The sequence below is a fragment of the Mytilus edulis genome, chromosome 13, assembly GCF_963676685.1.
Source record: "Mytilus edulis chromosome 13, xbMytEdul2.2, whole genome shotgun sequence".
Taxonomy (NCBI): domain Eukaryota; kingdom Metazoa; phylum Mollusca; class Bivalvia; order Mytilida; family Mytilidae; genus Mytilus; species Mytilus edulis.
In genome coordinates, this window is record NC_092356.1 from 52,864,409 (window position 1) to 52,882,821 (window position 18,413).

General features: G+C 33.1%; 1 protein-coding gene across 2 annotated transcripts; it reads left to right on the plus strand.

The window, feature by feature from the left end:
• The first annotated feature begins 817 nt into the window (after positions 1-817).
• Positions 818-18,020, plus strand: LOC139501382 (protein mono-ADP-ribosyltransferase PARP12-like). 2 transcript variants are annotated; one of them, XM_071290426.1, is made up of 9 exons: positions 818-954; positions 3,956-4,691; positions 5,365-5,530; positions 7,192-7,485; positions 8,334-8,514; positions 10,942-11,159; positions 12,051-12,201; positions 13,460-13,590; positions 17,422-18,020. In XM_071290426.1, exons 2-9 carry the CDS (start codon positions 4,031-4,033, stop codon positions 17,861-17,863), a joined length of 2,244 nt encoding a protein of 747 aa, XP_071146527.1. In that variant the 5' UTR covers positions 818-954; positions 3,956-4,030; the 3' UTR covers positions 17,864-18,020. The 2 variants fall into 2 exon arrangements, with proteins under 2 accessions (XP_071146527.1, XP_071146528.1); XM_071290427.1 differs by lacking the exon at positions 818-954 and adding an exon at positions 2,542-2,615.
• Positions 18,021-18,413: the final 393 nt, after the last annotated feature.

The window sequence follows — 18,413 nt, forward strand, 5'->3', positions numbered from 1 at the left end:
TCTTATGCCCGAGATCACGGGTTAGGGAGGCAAACATCTACAAAACACGCGTAATTGTATCCGGGAGTAGCAGGTTTGTTTTTAGGACAGGTTCAGCGTTCTTCTAAGGAAGTTTATCACTTAAAAAACAGAAAAACAACTCATTATAAATGTCATGCGTCCGAAGCTCTCTCTTAGATTTATCTTCACAAGGATCGCTCAAAGTCAAATATTTGAAAGCCAAGGATGTATAAACACTGAAACAGTTGAAGAGTTATATGACCAAAAAGGACATAAAAAAGCCAAATCCTGGGAAATCGGTGTTTCTATCTATTGGTGATGCATTTAGGTTTGAATAAAGAGAATAACACCAAGAGTGCTGCAAATGATGTCAATATCAATTTATCAGCTATCGATGACGAATCCCTCATTATATACAGTAAAAAGATATATAAAGAAGTCTAGTTAGCATGGTAAATATACACAATGTATTTACCACGGTCCCGTTATTTATTATTGGTACTGTCACATATCATTTACGATCCTAAATGCAGCTCTTTTCGGGGCTTTTCGTAAAACATCATCAATCATGTAAAATAGACCCGTCATTCGTTTTCCGAACATTTTCCAAATGTTTATTTCTGACTAACAAAGTTGTATGCGAATAAAAAAAAAGCTCCTTCATTTTCCTAGAGGCTAATTTATCTTGTCTTATACGAGTAGCAGTGATATTTTAAGGGAACTGGTATTTATTTTGAAGAAGAAATTTCTATGAAATTTACGATCAATCATTAAATATTATATCACATTTCAACTGGCTTATATGGTTATATAATATGAAACAACATGTGTTGTTTATATTTCAGTATTGAAGTGACGAACAATATTACATTATCGAAGAATTGTTTCGGGGGCCCTTCAAAGGTGTTCTTTGGTGACAATTATAGATTGATATTTCTGTCATCGCAGTTCAAGGTGCATATAATCTACCTGTGTTATCTTCCGTGTCAATATTTGCAGTGAAAAGTATTTTGTTTAAATATTTGGTTTGTAGTAAAGCAGTTAAGGCATGAAAAAGTACATTAATTTTTTATTTCCCGATATCCAAAGTTCTAAGTCGGACATCACGTGACTTTTGTGACGTATACTAACCGCCATTTTGTATTATATTGCCCCATATAAAATGCATAGGTGCTTCAATAAAGTTTAATTTTCTTATTAACCTGACCCGTTTTCTAACTTTTGCAAATAAACCCTTTATATTCGAACATTTTTCAATCAAACATTGTTGGTCCAAACAGTTTAATTTTTGATTAAATTCGGTCAAATGAGAATCGTAAAAACATTACTTTTTCTCGTCATTTCTCCGTTGACTCAATGCTAAATTACCGATACCCATGTCTACTTGTACAACAAATAAAGAAATTCCGTTAATAAAACTAAAACTTTGCAAATCGATTAAGTATATTCAAACATATATCTGGCGAAAAATACTATTTGAAACAGTTTAATTTCTGGGCAATTTCGGTCAAAAATTGATTTAAAAAAGTGAATATTTCGGGATTTTTCAAAATGGCGGATGATGTATATGGAAATGTTTCATCAAATCAAGGATTTGTATAGTAAGACCTTCTTTGGTTAAATTTAATTTTTTATGTAGAATTACAAATGTTTCTCTTATTTTCTTTGATTTCAAAATTTCTTGATAAAAAAATATTATTTTAAGAGTGACACGGGAACATTTTATTTTGATGATATCCAAGATATATACTGTTACCAGAAAATAGTAAACAATAAAATTTTCTCTGCTTTTTTTAAAGGCGTTTTTCCTGTTTTCTGTATAATTTATCTTTTTTTTAGAAATATATTTATACTTTCCTTTTAGAACCAAAAATTATTTACGTCCCAAGACAGAAAAAAAAATCCAAACAATTATAATAGATAAATATTCTATACCTTCAAAATCCCATCACCTGACGACCAGGTGAAGTCTGACTTGGGTTGTAATGTTACATAACAATATATTGTCAGGTAGACGTGCAAACCAACAGCAACCAGGTGACATTGAACATCCTGTGTATACATGCATGTATTACCAGAGTTTGAATTTTGTGATATACAAAAGTTTTCATACAAATATATCTTTTCTTCCCCGTGTCAAATCAGAAGAAGAATGTATCATAATAAACTTTTAGAAAATATGAACAATATAAAAAAAAATATTTAAAAAAAATATTTTTGCTTCAAAAAATAATCAAATTAATATTTATGTTTCTATAATTATATATTTTAAAGAAATGTTTTGATTCAAATTCTAATTTAAATGGATTTGTTTTATTTCGTAGAAAATTAAACAAGATTTCATTGAATATGATTTTATTAATTTTTTTATTAATCTAATATTTTAAGGAAAATCCAGGCATTCAATAAATTGATATAAAGTTAAACTTGTGTAAAAAAAAATGTTATTGTATACATTTCAACATAGACATATACTAGTATACAATTGCTCTGATTTCAACAACATTGTATACACGATAATATTTATCGACAGAGTTATCGGTCCTGAATAGGACTGATATAGTTGGGTATGCGGCATTTGAATTTATATATTTTTTGTAATTTACCTTGAAAGGGTAAGTTTGTTTTTCTTTACATATATTTTAATGTCAAAACGCAAAATTGTTGCATATTTAGATTTAATCTATACTAAATTCTATATTGCTTCCGTTTACATGCTGATTGTCTGCCACGTTAACAAGGGCAGACAAACAAATGATAAATGTACACCTATATTTAGATTGTCCACATAACAAGTAATGGTATATTGTGTTACCTCTTAAAAAAAATTATTATTGCGTTTATTTACTGGAAGATATTCTTACAAATAAATTTCACCTTCGTGGTTGAGGAATCTATCCCTGATCGAGCTAAACCAGCATTGTTTTTGCTTTTGGTCCGTTTTTGACATGGCGTTGTCAGTTAATTTTTGACTTAATGGGTTTGAATGTCCTTCTGGTATCGTTTATCTCTCTTTTATCCGTCACTCATAAAACCGGCGGTCTTACAATATAAATTGCAAATACTTTCCATGTAGACGAAACGCTCGTCTAACGTATAAAATTTCAATCCTGTTATCTGTGATGAGTTGATTTACGCGTTCAAAAAAAATTTTTTTTTTGTTCGGTCAAAAATACATCAGTCTAATACTATGATATAGATTTATAATTTCGTCATTGTCTTCGATAAAAACCCTAGTCTTAGAACTGAATTTTAATAAGATTGGGAGTACAGCAACACACCTACTTGAATCCTTCTATATCCTTTTAATTCGATCCATTTTAAAAAAAAATATATTTATGTTAAAATAAACGTCAAAAAAATAAATCACGTTATGTGGCGTTGACATACAGTTCATGATTGTGATGTACGTTTATACATCACCGGGAGGTGTTCGTTGTTATTCCGTGGTTTACACGTTGTTACGTACTATTATATTATGCATTTATGTATTTCTCTCTCCTGAGTTTATTTGTACTGTATTCTTGTCACTTTTGTTGACATTTAATTCTTATTTTCACCATTGACATTGAGCGGTAAGTTTGGCTAGCCATAAGAACAGATTTAGTCTACTATTTATTCTTAAATCACCAAGTCAGGTATATGGCAGTTGTTATTTAATAGTTCGATGCTATGTATGTTGGCGATTAATTTTGCAGCAGTTCAGTGTTTCTGTTGTTCCACTGTTTTCTCTTATAGTTAATATGGTTTTTTTTCAGTTTTGGTTTGTGACTCCTATTTGTTTTCGCTTAATCGATCAATGATTATTGAACAGCCGTATACTACTGTAGCCTTTATTTCTCCAGTCGGTCCAATTTATTTTTATGATATTTAAATTTTGTTTAACAGAAAATAATCGTCACAATTTTCATTGAATGATTCTTCTGAAATGCATGTTTTGTGTGTGTTATTTTAGGTAAAACCTGTGTATTGATGTTTTACTCATACAAATAGGATTTATTCATGCACTCAGTCATCATTCTAATAAGCAATGGCAAACTTAAGAGAACTTTCAACAAAACCAGACCGAAATTTAAAGAGGTTTGATTTGCAGATAGTCAAAAATGCTATACACCAACTCTGCACAGAAGGAAATGATAGTTTAACTATCGAAGAACTGAAAGAGAAAGTAGAAGAGAGTCTTGGAAGAAAGTTTCGATTTTCCTTTCTTCCTCTGCTTCAAAAGTTTGATTGCAACTTTTGTGTTGAGAATCGTTATGGTTCACTATTAATCAAAGCAAAAACAACATTAGAACTGTGTCCATCGCATAGCGGAATACGGAGAAAATGCGACAAAAATTGCAATAAATTACACATTTGCAAATTTTATCTTTTATCAAATTCTTGCACCGTCAAAGGAAATAAGTGCCGTTTTGGTCACAATTTGAAATCTGACTATAACAGAATACTTTTAGAATACCATGATTTGGAGGAACTCGATGTCGAAGAGTTACGAATTCTGTTTAAAAGACCAAACAATAGATGTCAGGTGACGCGACCACCAATATGCAAATTTTACAACTTAGAAAAAGGCTGTTCAAAGGAAGTTGGATGTAAATTTTTGCATATCTGTAAACCGTATGTTACCGGATCATGTCGTTTTGGAAGGAGATGCAGACAAAATCATAACATTTTCCAGCCTCAATTGAAAGGTAGAATTTTAATCTAATGTCAATTACCAACTTATTTTCGCAAATACTTTATTTGCATTTAGCCCTTTCTAGCTAATTTCTCCAATTTACTTGATGTAATTAAGTAAGGAAAATGTCAAGTTTTAGGTGTTCGGGACGATTTGCGCAACATTTTTCTACTCGCGAAAATAAATCGCTTGCGTTTACAGTAGTTCTTTTTTCTTTTTCGTTTTATCTCCACTTACAGGAAATGAGTATTTTGTAATTAGATATTTAATATGAATGTGAAACTATGAAAATATATTAAATCGTGTGTAACAACAATATGTGACAAAATCATGATGTGAATAAAGTATGAAAATAATTGTTCACAACAATATGTGACAAAATCATGATGTGAATAAAGTATGAAAATAGAAAATAAGAAGATATGATTGCCAAAGAGACAACTCTACAACGGAGACTAAATTGCAAAGAAATCTTCTTCAGAAATTTTTCTAACAATAGTTATTTACATTTGCAACATGTATTAAGCATTAGATTTTAGACAATAATTGCGTTCATTATAACGGATGACGAGTAGAAGACAACTAAAGGTAACTATTAATCATTCTTTACAAGTAGATCTACAATTTGCGATCTTATATTACGTTTTTTTTATCTTCATATTAATTTTGAAATCTTCATTTTCTAGAACTTCTAGTAAAATATGGCATCAATATAGCACAGAGTGCAAGAGGCATTGTAGAAGATTTGAAAGAATGTTTCACTGATGACTCGGACGATGATTACAGTGATTCGGACGATGAAGCACCAGTACCAGTGACACGTTCAAAATCCAGGAATCGTGGCATGACCAGGTATTTAGTAATTAGAATGTCATCAGTGGTACTGACGATGAGGTACAAGTAATTGTGGCACGACCACAACCCAAGAATCGTGGAATAAACAGGTAAGACAGATGTAGTCAATGATAATGACGATGAAATACCAGTAACTGTGGCACGATGTTAACCTAGGAATCATGGCATGATGAGGTATTAAATGAAGATGTGGCTAGTGATACAGACGATGCAGTCCTAGTAATTGTGGCACGATCACTGTGACATCCCAAGAATAGTGGCATAATCTGGTCATTATAATGTTATCATTGATATTAACAATGGAGTTATAGTAAAAGAGGAACGAAAGATACCAGAGGGACAGTCAAACTCATAAATCGAAAATAAACTGACAACGCCATGGCTAAAAATGAAAAGGACAAACAGACAAACAATAGTACACATGACACAACATAGAAAACTAAAGAATAAACAACACGAACCCCACCAAAAACTAGGGGTGATCGCATGTGCTTCGGAAAGGTAAGCAGATCCTGCTCCACATGTGGCACCCGTCGTGTTGCTTATGAGATAACAAATCCGGTAAATAGTCTAATTCGGTAGCATTATGAAAGGGAAGGGGATTGTAGTTGCGACGTAAGGAACATATCCGATATCATTTGTGAAACGGTTATTTCATAACGGTGAACCAACTCGTGATGGCGTCCGTAAAATTTACGAAGAGATGATTTCAACTTCACCATTTGGAACTCTTGGTCTAATAGCTTCCTTGTGAGCAACAACCCTCTATCAAGAAAATCATGATAGGAAATGCAAGCACGGGAATATCGTATCAATTGGGAGATATATACACAATATGTAGGTGCTGCTGGAATGTTGCTACTTAGAAATGGAAAGTTCACAATTGGAAAGCTGAAATCATCTCTTTTGTCGTAAAGTTTTGTTTTCAATCGACCCACATTGTCAATTTCTAGATGTAAGTCAAGATATGAGGCCGACTTAACTGTATCTGCTGTATCCTTTATCTCTTGTTCAATGGGATAGATGTAAATAAACTCATCATAGATATCAGGACTAAATTCTGTATATACGCAAGACGCGCGTTTAGCTTTGGCATGATCACAACATAGGAACGAATCTTGAAATGATCAAGTAATGAAAATGTAGTCGGTGGCACGATTTATATAGATAAAAAAATGAAGAAGTGGTATGATTGCCAATGAGACATCTCTCCACAAGAGACCAACATGACACAGAAAGTTCAAACTATAGGTCATCGTACGGCCTTCAACAATGAGCAAAGTCCATACCGCAAAGTCAGCTATAAAAGGTCCAGAAATGATCAAGGTAAAACAATTCAATTAGAAAACTAACAGCTTATTTATGTAATACTTCAACAAACGACAACCCCTGAATTACAGGCTCCTTAGTTGACTATCAATTATTTGAAACATGTATAAAGGGATAACTCAGAGTACTGAATTTAAGTGGTTTGCATTGCATGAAAACACAGAACAACAAACTAAACTGAAAGTGTAGTACTGAACGAATTGTATCATCTAATTTAGTCTCAAACGTATGGAATTGTTTTTCGAGGATAGCACAAAACTGATCGATATTGGTCAAAGACATACGTCACAATTCTCATTTTTTAAAAGTTTTTTACACGTTTTTTATAGATCAAAATCAAACCCAAGCCTCTTTACCGGCATTTCGAGTTTATCATTAGCATGCAGTTGTGACATTGATGAGCCACGTGTACTCCAGGCAGAGTCTAATGAAATATGCATCTATTATTTGAGAGGAAATTGTCGATATGGAGCTAGATGTAACATGCAGCATAAAGGTAGTATGTATCAATGGCAGTTTAAAGACACGAGAGGCGAATGGACTGACTACAGACCAGCGTCTAACGTGGAGATAGAACAGAAATACTGTGACGTGTACAATGTTGATTGTTCTATACAGTTTGGGTATGTACTGTGATGTTAATAATGTTGACTGCTACATGTATATATACAGTAAGAGTGAACTGTGTACAAAATTAAGTTAGGGATATTCTGTGAATTTATAATGTAACACCATATGCAATGTTATAGGTTTGTTCAATGGGAGTGTATTGTATTGTCTGTTATAATTGTTTGAGATGTGTGCTTTGGATGCTTATAATGTTGACCGCTATATATACAGTTTTAATTGTGCGTGTGTTCTGTAGTACGTTCTTTGAAAATTTGAATTCGTGGTTGACTTCAATCCAGGAAACTTTAGAAAATTGCTGTCCCACGAATAATAATGAATCCACAGTAGTACAACTTTGAGACCCATGCCAAACCATCCGACAGTTATTGCCAAGATTAGAATGTTGACCAATCACCTAACATGATTCATTATGCATGGGACCAATACTGCTATCAAACATGTAGGCAATAAATAGAATATCATAATATTGTGTTGATGGACCTAATCACCTTTTAACATGGCAGCAACTGTCAATAAAACTGAAATTTGACACAAATTCAAGTTTAAAAACAAACATAAATTCGGTTTGATTTTAAGTTATGTTGTTTGATTGCCTAACGAAACCAGCTACAGATGTGCTTTCACCCCTATCCTATATTCAAAAAATAAAATAACCAAAATACCGAACTCCGAGGAAAATTCAAAACAGTAAGTCCGTAATAAATTGGTAAAATTAAAAGCTCAAACACATCAAACGAATGATAACAACAAAGTGCGACTGTATTGTTCGGATGACATTTTCGAAGTGCCTAAAACATATGCATCATTAAATCTAATTTTGTTCTTAATCTGTCTTTTCCAGAAAGCAAATGCGAATGAATATAGATTTCATTCAAATGACAGGGAAGAAAAAAGGAACTATTATCAATGTTAGAAGGTTATCTACCGAATCATCAGCGGTCCAGAAATTTCAACCTTTAGCAACAGAATACAAATGGTATTGGGAAGATCAAAGAGAAAGGTGGATTGTTTATGGTGGACAGGTATTTTAATTTCAAACTCGATACGGGAACAACCATATAACTTCAAGATATTCTGTTCAAGCAGATGACAAAAAAAATTTATTCTAAGTGCATCTGTTCAAGCAGATGACAAAAAAAATTATTCTGAGTGCATCTGTTCAAGCAGATGACAAACAAAATTATTCTAAGTGCAAATTCCCTCCCCCTTTTTTATTTATTGTGTCGAAAAATTCTTTGCGCGATTAAAATGTCTAACTTAGAAAAAAAAAACATACCCCACCCCCTTGAAGTTATAATATGGTTGTTCCCTAAGTTAAAGTTGCTCGCTATTATGGAGCGGTTTCTTCTTTATTTTATATAGTTTTTTATCGACTGTCTCTGTACTTGTATCAACTGCGACACCATCACCAGTTTGTTTAAGGTTTTGTAAGATCTGCGTCACAACGGAAGACATATGAGAAATATTCAAGTTGTCGTAACCACAAACCCATCTAATTTTACACCACTGAATACGTACAAAATACGAGTAAATTGACGAGTGACACAGGTGGAGCATGGTCTGTTTTCCCTTTACGGCTTCTTATATCTCTGTCGTCTTTTGCTGGTGTTTTTATGGCTTGTGTTCAGCTTGATATGAAAGAGAGGCGAAAGAAATCAGGGAGACATTAAAAATAATAAGTCTAAAATAAACTGACAACGCCATAATAATAAAAAATGAAAAGAGACCAAAAGACAAACAACCATACACAAAACACAACATAGAAAGCATAGAGATCTCATATAATGCGGAGAGAATAAACAGATCCTGCTCCACTAGTGGCACTCGTTGTGTTGTTCATATAAGTTCAAACCCGATGTAATCTAGTCAATCTGTTCTAAATAAGGGTCAACCTCAAACTAATTGCAACAAAAGATTTTAATGGTAAAAATCAAAGTTTATATACATATAAATCACATAGTAAAAATATACAAAAATATATTTTGCGGAAAAGGGTCATTTGGGGGTAAAAAATGAGATTTTGAAAGTAAAACTCTAAAATTCAGTGTTTTATTTAACTGATGCTGACTTTTTTTTCTCTAGAATGCAGAACGTTAATGAATGAATTATTAAAGATAGTAAGACATTTATCTGCAATCAGTTTGTTTATATATTATCATTTTACATTGACTAGATAATGATTAGTCTAATTGGCTAGGTTACATTTTAGGAAAGATGACTGGATTGTTTTTCTTCAATTTACACCATTTGGAACATATCCGTCGTCATCATGGTCATCTGTGAAACATATATTCCATAACGGCCAACCAACTCGTTGGCGTTGTCAGTTTATTTTTACACGTCCAGTGGAGATCACATCTAGCCTCTCATTAGAACTGTCAGAATAATCTGTCATAGAAGTGTTCTAAACTATCCTAGAACTGTTCTAAGTAGAACTGTCAGAATCAGTTCTAAGTAGAACTGTTATGATCAGTTCTAGGGTAGAACTGTCTAAAACTGTTCTAGGTAGAATTGACAAAATCAGTTCTAACCGTAGAATTATCAACAATAGAACTGTCTAAAATTGTTTTAGCCGAAGAACTGATCAAACCTGTCAGGTTAATAGAACAGTGCTGTGATGAGAATATTTTAATATATTAATAGATAGAACTGCATGACCAAACCAGTTCTAGGTTACAACTGTTCTAGCTAGAAATGTCTAAAATGTGTCAGGATGACAGTTCTACATACTGTCCTAGAGCAGTTCTCCTGACAAATTCTGACTGATTTCACGAGAGCTTAGAAGTGATCTCCACTGTATGAGTTTAAATGTCCGTTTGGTATATTTCGCCTTTCTTTCATCTTTTTATTTTGGTTAACTAAGTCATAAAACTTTGAATTATTTAGTGAGATCACATCATTTATATAGCGGAAAGTAAATTTAAGAATAATGAAGTGTTTAGTAGTGTTGCTTGACTTTTCGCGCAATTGTGTAATGATAGCTCTGTGTACGCCAGTCATGTAACTGGAAAGTAAATGTCAACAGTGCATGTTAAGTCTTTAAACATGGCAAAGATTTAGATAACGATGCAAAAGGGTATTTAAACTCATAAGGCGAAAACAAACCGACATTGCCAGGATAGCAAAAAAAGAACCATCGGAAAAAAACAATAAAAAACAAGCAATAGTATAGAAAACAGGACATATAAACTAAAGACTGATTAACATCAATTCCACCAAAAGCCGGTGGTAATCTCATGACTGATTAACATCAATTCCACCAAAAGCCGGGGGTAATCTCATGTGCTACGGAATCGTAATCAGATCCTCCATCACATGTGGCACCCTTCGTGTTGCTCGTGTGAGTAAACGCCCATTCCAGTGCTAACAATAAATAAACACCTACATGTTTATCTAGAAAATAAATATTCTGCAACATTTTAGATACAGTTATCTGTTTTACTATTCAGAATGTCACAGGCTATGCTGCTATTTTGGACAGTGAGAGCTTGGAAATGAATTATCACGAAAATCCATGTGGTCAAATGAGGTTCAAAACAAGTGGACACGACTACATTATGGACTTTCAAAAAATGGTTCAGAAAAATGTGTTCCATAAAACGGAAAGATGCGTTCGTAGACGGCCTGTATTTGTTTGTGCTGAAGATGTGGAGTTGAAAAAGAGAAAGTATGAAATAGTGGTTTTGTAGATTGGTACTTTACTTTCAGTTTAATTGCATCTCACTAATAGATTTGATCAAAAAAATCTTATGAGAGTTTTGGTCCGAACAGCTTTCCTTAATTCAAAATAATTGGCCCAACAATTTAGTTAATCCTCGAATAAAAGTACCTGCTGTCAAAGGATATTCAACCAGTTTAATGTTCAGAACACTCAATATCACGACCAATATCTAGATATGTTATTTGGAAATCTCACGACATTTTATAGAGTTGAATCATCATTATTTAGGTAGAATGAACGTTTACCATGTTTCGGGAGTGCACCAGATAACAATCTTACAGTGATTTGAAACGGTCAGCAGCATGAGATGAAACAACATTTTCCAATATTTACAACAAACAGGTGAAATATCCTTACATACAAAAAAAATAAAGCTTAATTACAACCACCTACAAATCCATAGGAAATCAGATATGTGTATTTTTTTTGCATTAAAAAGTTTCCATGTTGTTACTATATTTGCAAACTACACTTTTTCGCTCGTCAAGGAATTTGAGGTCTTCATCTGGTACCATTTCAACTTCTATATATGAGCATCAGTGACTTTCAACATGACGTACTGTAATTCTTATTTTTACTATTTGTTCCAAGGAAGCAATGTAATTTCTGTTTTGAAACCATGTTTGCACACCTACACTAATTATCATTATGTTTTTCATGCTTCACAAATCATGCTGTATTTGAAGTCTTTGTGAATAGTATTTTCTTATTTTCTTTGTCGTTTTTCGTTTAATTCGAATTTGAATTGCCCCTTGGCATTTTTATCCACCATGGAATCCTTTTTTTAAGTATATTTCAGTACTAATATAATACTTCTACAATCCTGAACCATTGCAGATCAGATGATACCGGGACTATGAAGAGAGCAACATCATTTTCTACGCTTGTACTAACACCACTGTCCTACGATCAAACATCTAGTTTACCGTCGTCATGGTCTTTTGATAAAAGACGCCGACCAGAAGACTTAATCCATCATTATAGTTTGGTATGTAGTCTAGATGGTAGAACAAGTGTATTTGTACAAATATATATGTACCCCACCGCATTTTTGCGCCTATCCCACATTTTGACACATTCCCCATTTCCATTCTTTATTTTTTTGTACCGGTATATATCATACATTTAAAATCCTTTAATTTTGTAACACCATTTTCTAATAATGATATAGATAACTGATACAAGATTGCTAGTCTTGTCAGTGCCACTCTCTAGACTGAAGAAATTTTAAGAGTTGAACAGGGATAAAAATATATACATGCATACAAAATAATTTGCTATAAAAAGAGAGACGAAAGATACCAGATGGACATCCAAAAGTCGAAAATATACTGACAATGCTATGGCTAAAAACGAAGAGTACCAACAGACAAACAATAGTACACAAAACACAACATAGAAAAGGATACTGAACAACACAATACATACAAAAAACGGCGGTGAGCTCAGGTGTCTCGGAAGGATAAGCAGATCCAAATAAATATAAATGACATTATATCTATCTATTCAATCTTGACGTGTTTAGAATAAGATTGTTTTCTTATCAAAATTATGTAGTAAAAGTGACTATTCATGGCGTATATGTTACCGGGCACAAGCTAGAGTGAACTTATGAATGATGTACATTTTATAAGGGAAACTCTTACTTTGAATAAATTCATAAACTTGTGATTGAAATGTGTGGACAACCGAAGGATATGTTACTTTTTGCCAAAGGTATTAAAATGTTGAAATCTAGATTTGAAATTTTAAACAAATGCTGAATAGTTAAAAAGAAACGACATTAACCAAACAGATTTTCCCAGATCACAATCTGAAGATATTTACAAATGAGTTTTATTTAAGAATTGAATGCTTCTTTTTGTAACTTCATTGGGGTGTAAAAGCGTTGACCGAAGTACATTTTGTATGAAGCGCAGAAGCGCTTCATAATAAAAATGTGCGCATGGTCAACGCTTTTACAACCCTATGAAGTTACAAGAAAAAGCATCCAATACTTATTATTACATTTTTTTTAGCTAGGATCATGAAAACACGAATTTTATTATTGTTTTATTTAATTCACCTGTGTACTTTATTGTGGGCCCACGTGTTATCATGAATGAAAAGTTTTATTGAGAAATGCAATTGCTTACGGAATAACACGTGATGTGCAGTTAGCCAATCATAATAAAGTATCATAATGAAACATACATCTAATGTAATTATATGACTTTAATTCTCCCGCTATACAAATGTACTTCCAGGTAGAATGTCAAAAGACTGGTCCTGAAAGCTTCACGATAAGGAAAATGTTTTTTGAAACAATGCCAACGTCATGCAATATTACATCGATAAAGAGGATTGAAAACGGCGAATTATGGATGAATTATGTGAGGTAAATTTTTCTGGTATATGTCATTTTCACAAATGAAATTGAATTGTTTGGTGACATATGAAAAAAAAGAAGGAGAAAGATGAAATGAAAACAGTATCCTAACAATATAATTTCAAAACATTAAATCATATAAACTAAGTATTATCTGACGGTAAGACCATTGATTCATCTAACTCTCAGTCACTTGACTATCAGGCCATAAAGTCATATCAATGTCAAAGTGTAGTCATCTGGCTGTCAAAATGTAAAGTCATCTGGCTGTCAAAGTGTAGAGTCATCTGGCTGTCAAAGTGTAAAGTCATCTGGCTGTCAAAATGTAAAGTCATCTGGCTGTCAAAGTGTAAAGTCATCTGGGTGTCAAAGTGTAAAATCATCTGGCTGTCAAAATGTAAAGTCATCAGGCTGTCAAAGTGTAAAATCATCTGGCTGTCAAAATGAAAAATCATCTGGCTGTCAAAGTGTAGTCATCTGGGTGTCAAAGTGTTAAGTCAACTGGGTGTCAAAGTGTAAAGTAAGCTGGCTGTCAAAGTGTAAAATCATCTGACTGTCAAAGTGTAAAGTAATCTGACTGTCAAAGTGTAAAGTAATCTGGCTGTCAAAGTGTAAAATCATCTGGCTGTCAAAATGTACAGTCATCAGGCTGTCAAAGTGTAAAATCATCTGGCTGTCAAAATGAAAAATCATCTGGCTGTCAAAGTGTAGTCATCTGGGTGTCAAAGTGTTAAGTCAACTGGGTGTCAAAGTGTAAAGTAATCTGGCTGTCAAAGTGTAAAATCATCTGACTGTCAAAGTGTAAAGTAATCTGGGTGTCAAAGTGTAAAGTAATCTGGCTGTCAAAGTGTAAAATCATCTGGCTGTCAAAGTGTAAAGTCATCTGGCTGTCAAAGTGTTAAGTGATCTGGCTGTCAAAAAGTCATCTGGCTGTCAAAGTGTAAAATCATCTGGCTGTCAAGCTGTCAAAGTGTAAAATAATCTGGCTGTCAAAGTGTAAATTCATCTGGCTGTCAAAGTGTAAAGTCATTTGGCTGTCAAAGTGTAAAGTCATCTGGCTGTCAAAGTGTAAAGTCATCTGGCTGTCAAAGTGTAAAATAATCTGGCTGTCAAAGTGTAAATTCATCTGGCTGTCAAAGTGTAAAATTATCTGGCTGTCAAAGTGTAAAGTCATCTGGCTGTCAAAGTGTAAAGTCATCTAGCTGTCAAAGTGTAAAGTCATCTGGGTGTCAAAGTGTAAAATCATCTGGCTGTCAAAATGTAAAGTCATCAGGCTGTCAAAGTGTAAAATCATCTGGCTGTCAAAATGAAAAATCATCTGGCTGTCAAAGTGTAGTCATCTGGGTGTCAAAGTGTTAAGTCAACTGGGTGTCAAAGTGTTAAGTCAACTGGGTGTCAAAGTGTAAAGTTATCTGGCTGTCAAAGTGTAAAATCATCTGGCTGTCAAAGTGTAAAGAAATCTGGCTGTCAAAGTGTTAATTCATTTGGGTGTCAAAGTGTAAAGTAATCTGGCTGTCAAAATGTAAAATCATCTGGCTGTCAAAGTGTAAAGTCATCTGGCTGTCAAAGTGTTAAGTGATCTGGCTGTCAAAATGTAAAATCATCTGGCTGTCAAAGTGTAAAATCTTCTGGCTGTCAAGCTGTCAAAGTGTAAAATAATCTGGTTGTCAAAGAGTAAATTCATATGGCTGTCAAAGTGTAAAGTCATCTGGCTGTCAAAGTGTAAAGTCATCTGGCTGTCAAAGTGTAAAATTATCTGGCTGTCAAAGTGTAAAGTCATCTGGCTGTCAAAGTGTAAAATCATCTGGCTGTCAAATTGTAAAGTCATCTGGCTGTCAAAGTGTAAAGTCATCTGGCTGTCAAAATGTAAAGTCATCTGGCTATCAGATCGTATAGTCATCTATAGAAATCATATCGTACAGTTATCAGGCTGTCAGATGATAAAAGTTATTTGTCTGTCAGACCGTATAACAATTTGAATGTAAGGTCGTAAAGTCATGTAGCTACCAAACCGTTTCGTCAATTCTCTGTCACGCTTTATAGACATAAGTGAATGACTGAAAGACCGTTGATTCTCGTAGTTAACAGTTGGTATAGACATTTAATTGTCAGTTCGTATAGTCATTTGATTGTCAGACAGTATAGTCATAGACTGTCAGACATTATGTATAAAATAAGATGTGGTATAATTGCCAAAGAGACAACTCTTGCAAGTATCTCATTTTGGCTTCAACTGAGTCTGACAGGCATTGGATGGTCAGACAGTATAGATGTGTCAGGCCGTATTTTAATATGGTTTATCTGTCCATGTAATTCTCATTCTGAACTCCAGAGCATAGTCATTTGAAAGTTAGGTCATATTATGGCAAGCCGTTTTACTATAAATTCGAGCTTCAAGATATCTTATATATATGTCATATTATGTAACATTCTAAGGATCCAATTATGGATATCTATGGCAAGCCGTTCTCGTCAAAACTATGTTTAAACCATTTTTCGAGAAATTTACACACTGAGAATTACAAAAAAACACACTGAGATTTAAAAACTTCAAAACACACACTGAGAATTAAAAATTACACACTGAGAATTAAAAATTACACACTGAGATTTCATAAAGACGCACTGAGATAACAAAAATGAAAAACACACACTGAGAATTGAAAATTACACACTGAGAATTGAAAATAACACACTGAGATTTCAAAATGACACACTGAGAATAAATAAATTGAAAACACACACTGAGAATTTGAAATTACACACTGAGAATTTAAAATGACACACTGAGATTTGTGCGCACTTTTATGCGCACATATCTAATTAGCATACTTAATCTGAATCTATTACAAGCTTAAAGCAACTAGGGGACAGAACTCGTTAGTCCTTCAATTTGGTTCCAAATTATTCATAAAAAAAAGGACAAAAAAAATACCCGCTTATTCTTATTACAAAATATTTATACCAAATGGTAAAAAACTTTATATTAAAATTATAAGAAAACTTGGAACAATTTGCACTGAAAAACAAATAATGCAGTGAAGTTTTTACTCAAGTGTCTATAATAGCATATAAACGTAACAAAAATATAAAAGATTAACTTGCGAAATCAGGGTAACAGTTGGAAGACTTTTTAAAAGGGACCCATGCTAAAACGGTTTTAAGTCCCGATACACTGGTAGTAATGATATGAATTATAAGCAACAAACTTGTGAATATGAGCGATGTTAAGTCATGAAATTTATTACGAATGTTAATTGGTTGAAGGAATCGCATTTCACTATAATGACAAGAGTTTTTGAGATCAAGATATTAATCTGTTGAATTATTCATCTCATGAATATTCATTAGTAATTTGCATATTAATCTCAGTGTATATTTTTGAAATCTCAGTGTGTAATTAACAATTCTCAGTGTGTGTTTTTCAGTTTATTTATTCTCAGTGTGTCTTTTTGAAATCTCAGTGTGTTATTTTCAATTCTCAGTGTGTAATTTTCAATTCTCAGTGTGTAATTTTCAATTCTCAGTGTGTGTTTTTCATTTTTGTTATCTCAGTGCGTCTTTATGAAATCTCAGTGTGTAATTTTTAATTCTCAGTGTGTAATTTTTAATTCTCAGTGTGTGTTTTGAAGTTTTTAAATCTCAGTGTGTTTTTTTTGTAATTCTCAGTGTGTAAATTTCTCGAAAAATGGTTTAAACATAGTTTTGACGAGAACGGCTTGCCATAGATATCCTATTTAAAAAAACCGCTAATATGAAAACACTCGTTTTTATTAGAACATATTCAAATATGATCAAATATAGAGATTCTGTGGTAAAAATCAAATTTGATTTTTGTAGTAAAAGAGAAAAGATGAATAAGAAGAAAACATTTGGTGGTAACGTAATGGAACTACAACTATTTCATGGTACCAACGAAGATATAATTGATGCAATATGTCGCCAGGGCTTCGACTTCAGGTTCAGTGGTAGTAAAATTGGTCATAAATATGGCAAAGGCAGTTATTTTGCGAAAATGGCTCAAACTGCCGACAGTTACACGGATTTTGGAAGAAAAAAACGCATGTTTGTTGTTCGAGTTTTAGCTGGAGAATATACCCTTGGAGAAACGTCCTATGTTCGTCCCCCACCAAGGAACCTTTCGGATCCATTCGAACTTTTCGACTCATGTGTAGATAATGTGCGAAATCCGAATATTTTCGTCATTTTTACTTTCGATCAAGTGTACCCAGAATATGTAATAGAATACCAACAATCTAACTTAAAGTATAATGAATTTTGACTTTTTTTTTATTTGAGAACTTGTCTGTGAATATTGTTATTACAATTTCATTTCTTATAATTTAAAATAATCCATTTAAGACTTATAAGACAAGTTGATGACATTAATTAATGAATGTATTATTTGCGTGTAAATTAAAATGTATATAAAAAAAAAACTCATGTATTTTACTAAAACAAAGTGTCGGCAGACTGGGAAGTATTTCATACAAATCAGGTCAGTTGCCACCACTGATAAGAGTTTCCAGGTTCAGAAAAAGTGTGGGTGGGTTAATTGCCAACAATGGTAACAGAAAAATATTTTTTGACCTTTTTAAGCAAAATTGTATTTACTTTTTCAAAAGGAAGCATTCCCCTCTTAACCCCACCCCCTTGATTTCGCCGTCTGTCGATGTATTTGTATAAATCGTCTGACTTTTCGAATTTATACGAATACTTTATATAACTATACAATTACATAGTTATAGAGAACATACATAAATATAACTATAAGGTACAATTTTTACAAGGATGTGTGAACAATACAATGAAATAAACTTGGAGGAATGACT

Coding starts and splice junctions, on each gene's coding strand:
- LOC139501382 (XM_071290426.1), top strand. CDS start 4,031: ATGGCAAACTTAAGAGAACTTTCAACAAAACCAGACCGAAATTTAAAG. Junction 5,531..7,191: donor AGGAATCGTGGCATGACCAG/GTATTTAGTAAT, acceptor CGTTTTTTATAG/ATCAAAATCAAACCCAAGCC. Junction 12,202..13,459: donor TAATCCATCATTATAGTTTG/GTATGTAGTCTA, acceptor ATGTACTTCCAG/GTAGAATGTCAAAAGACTGG.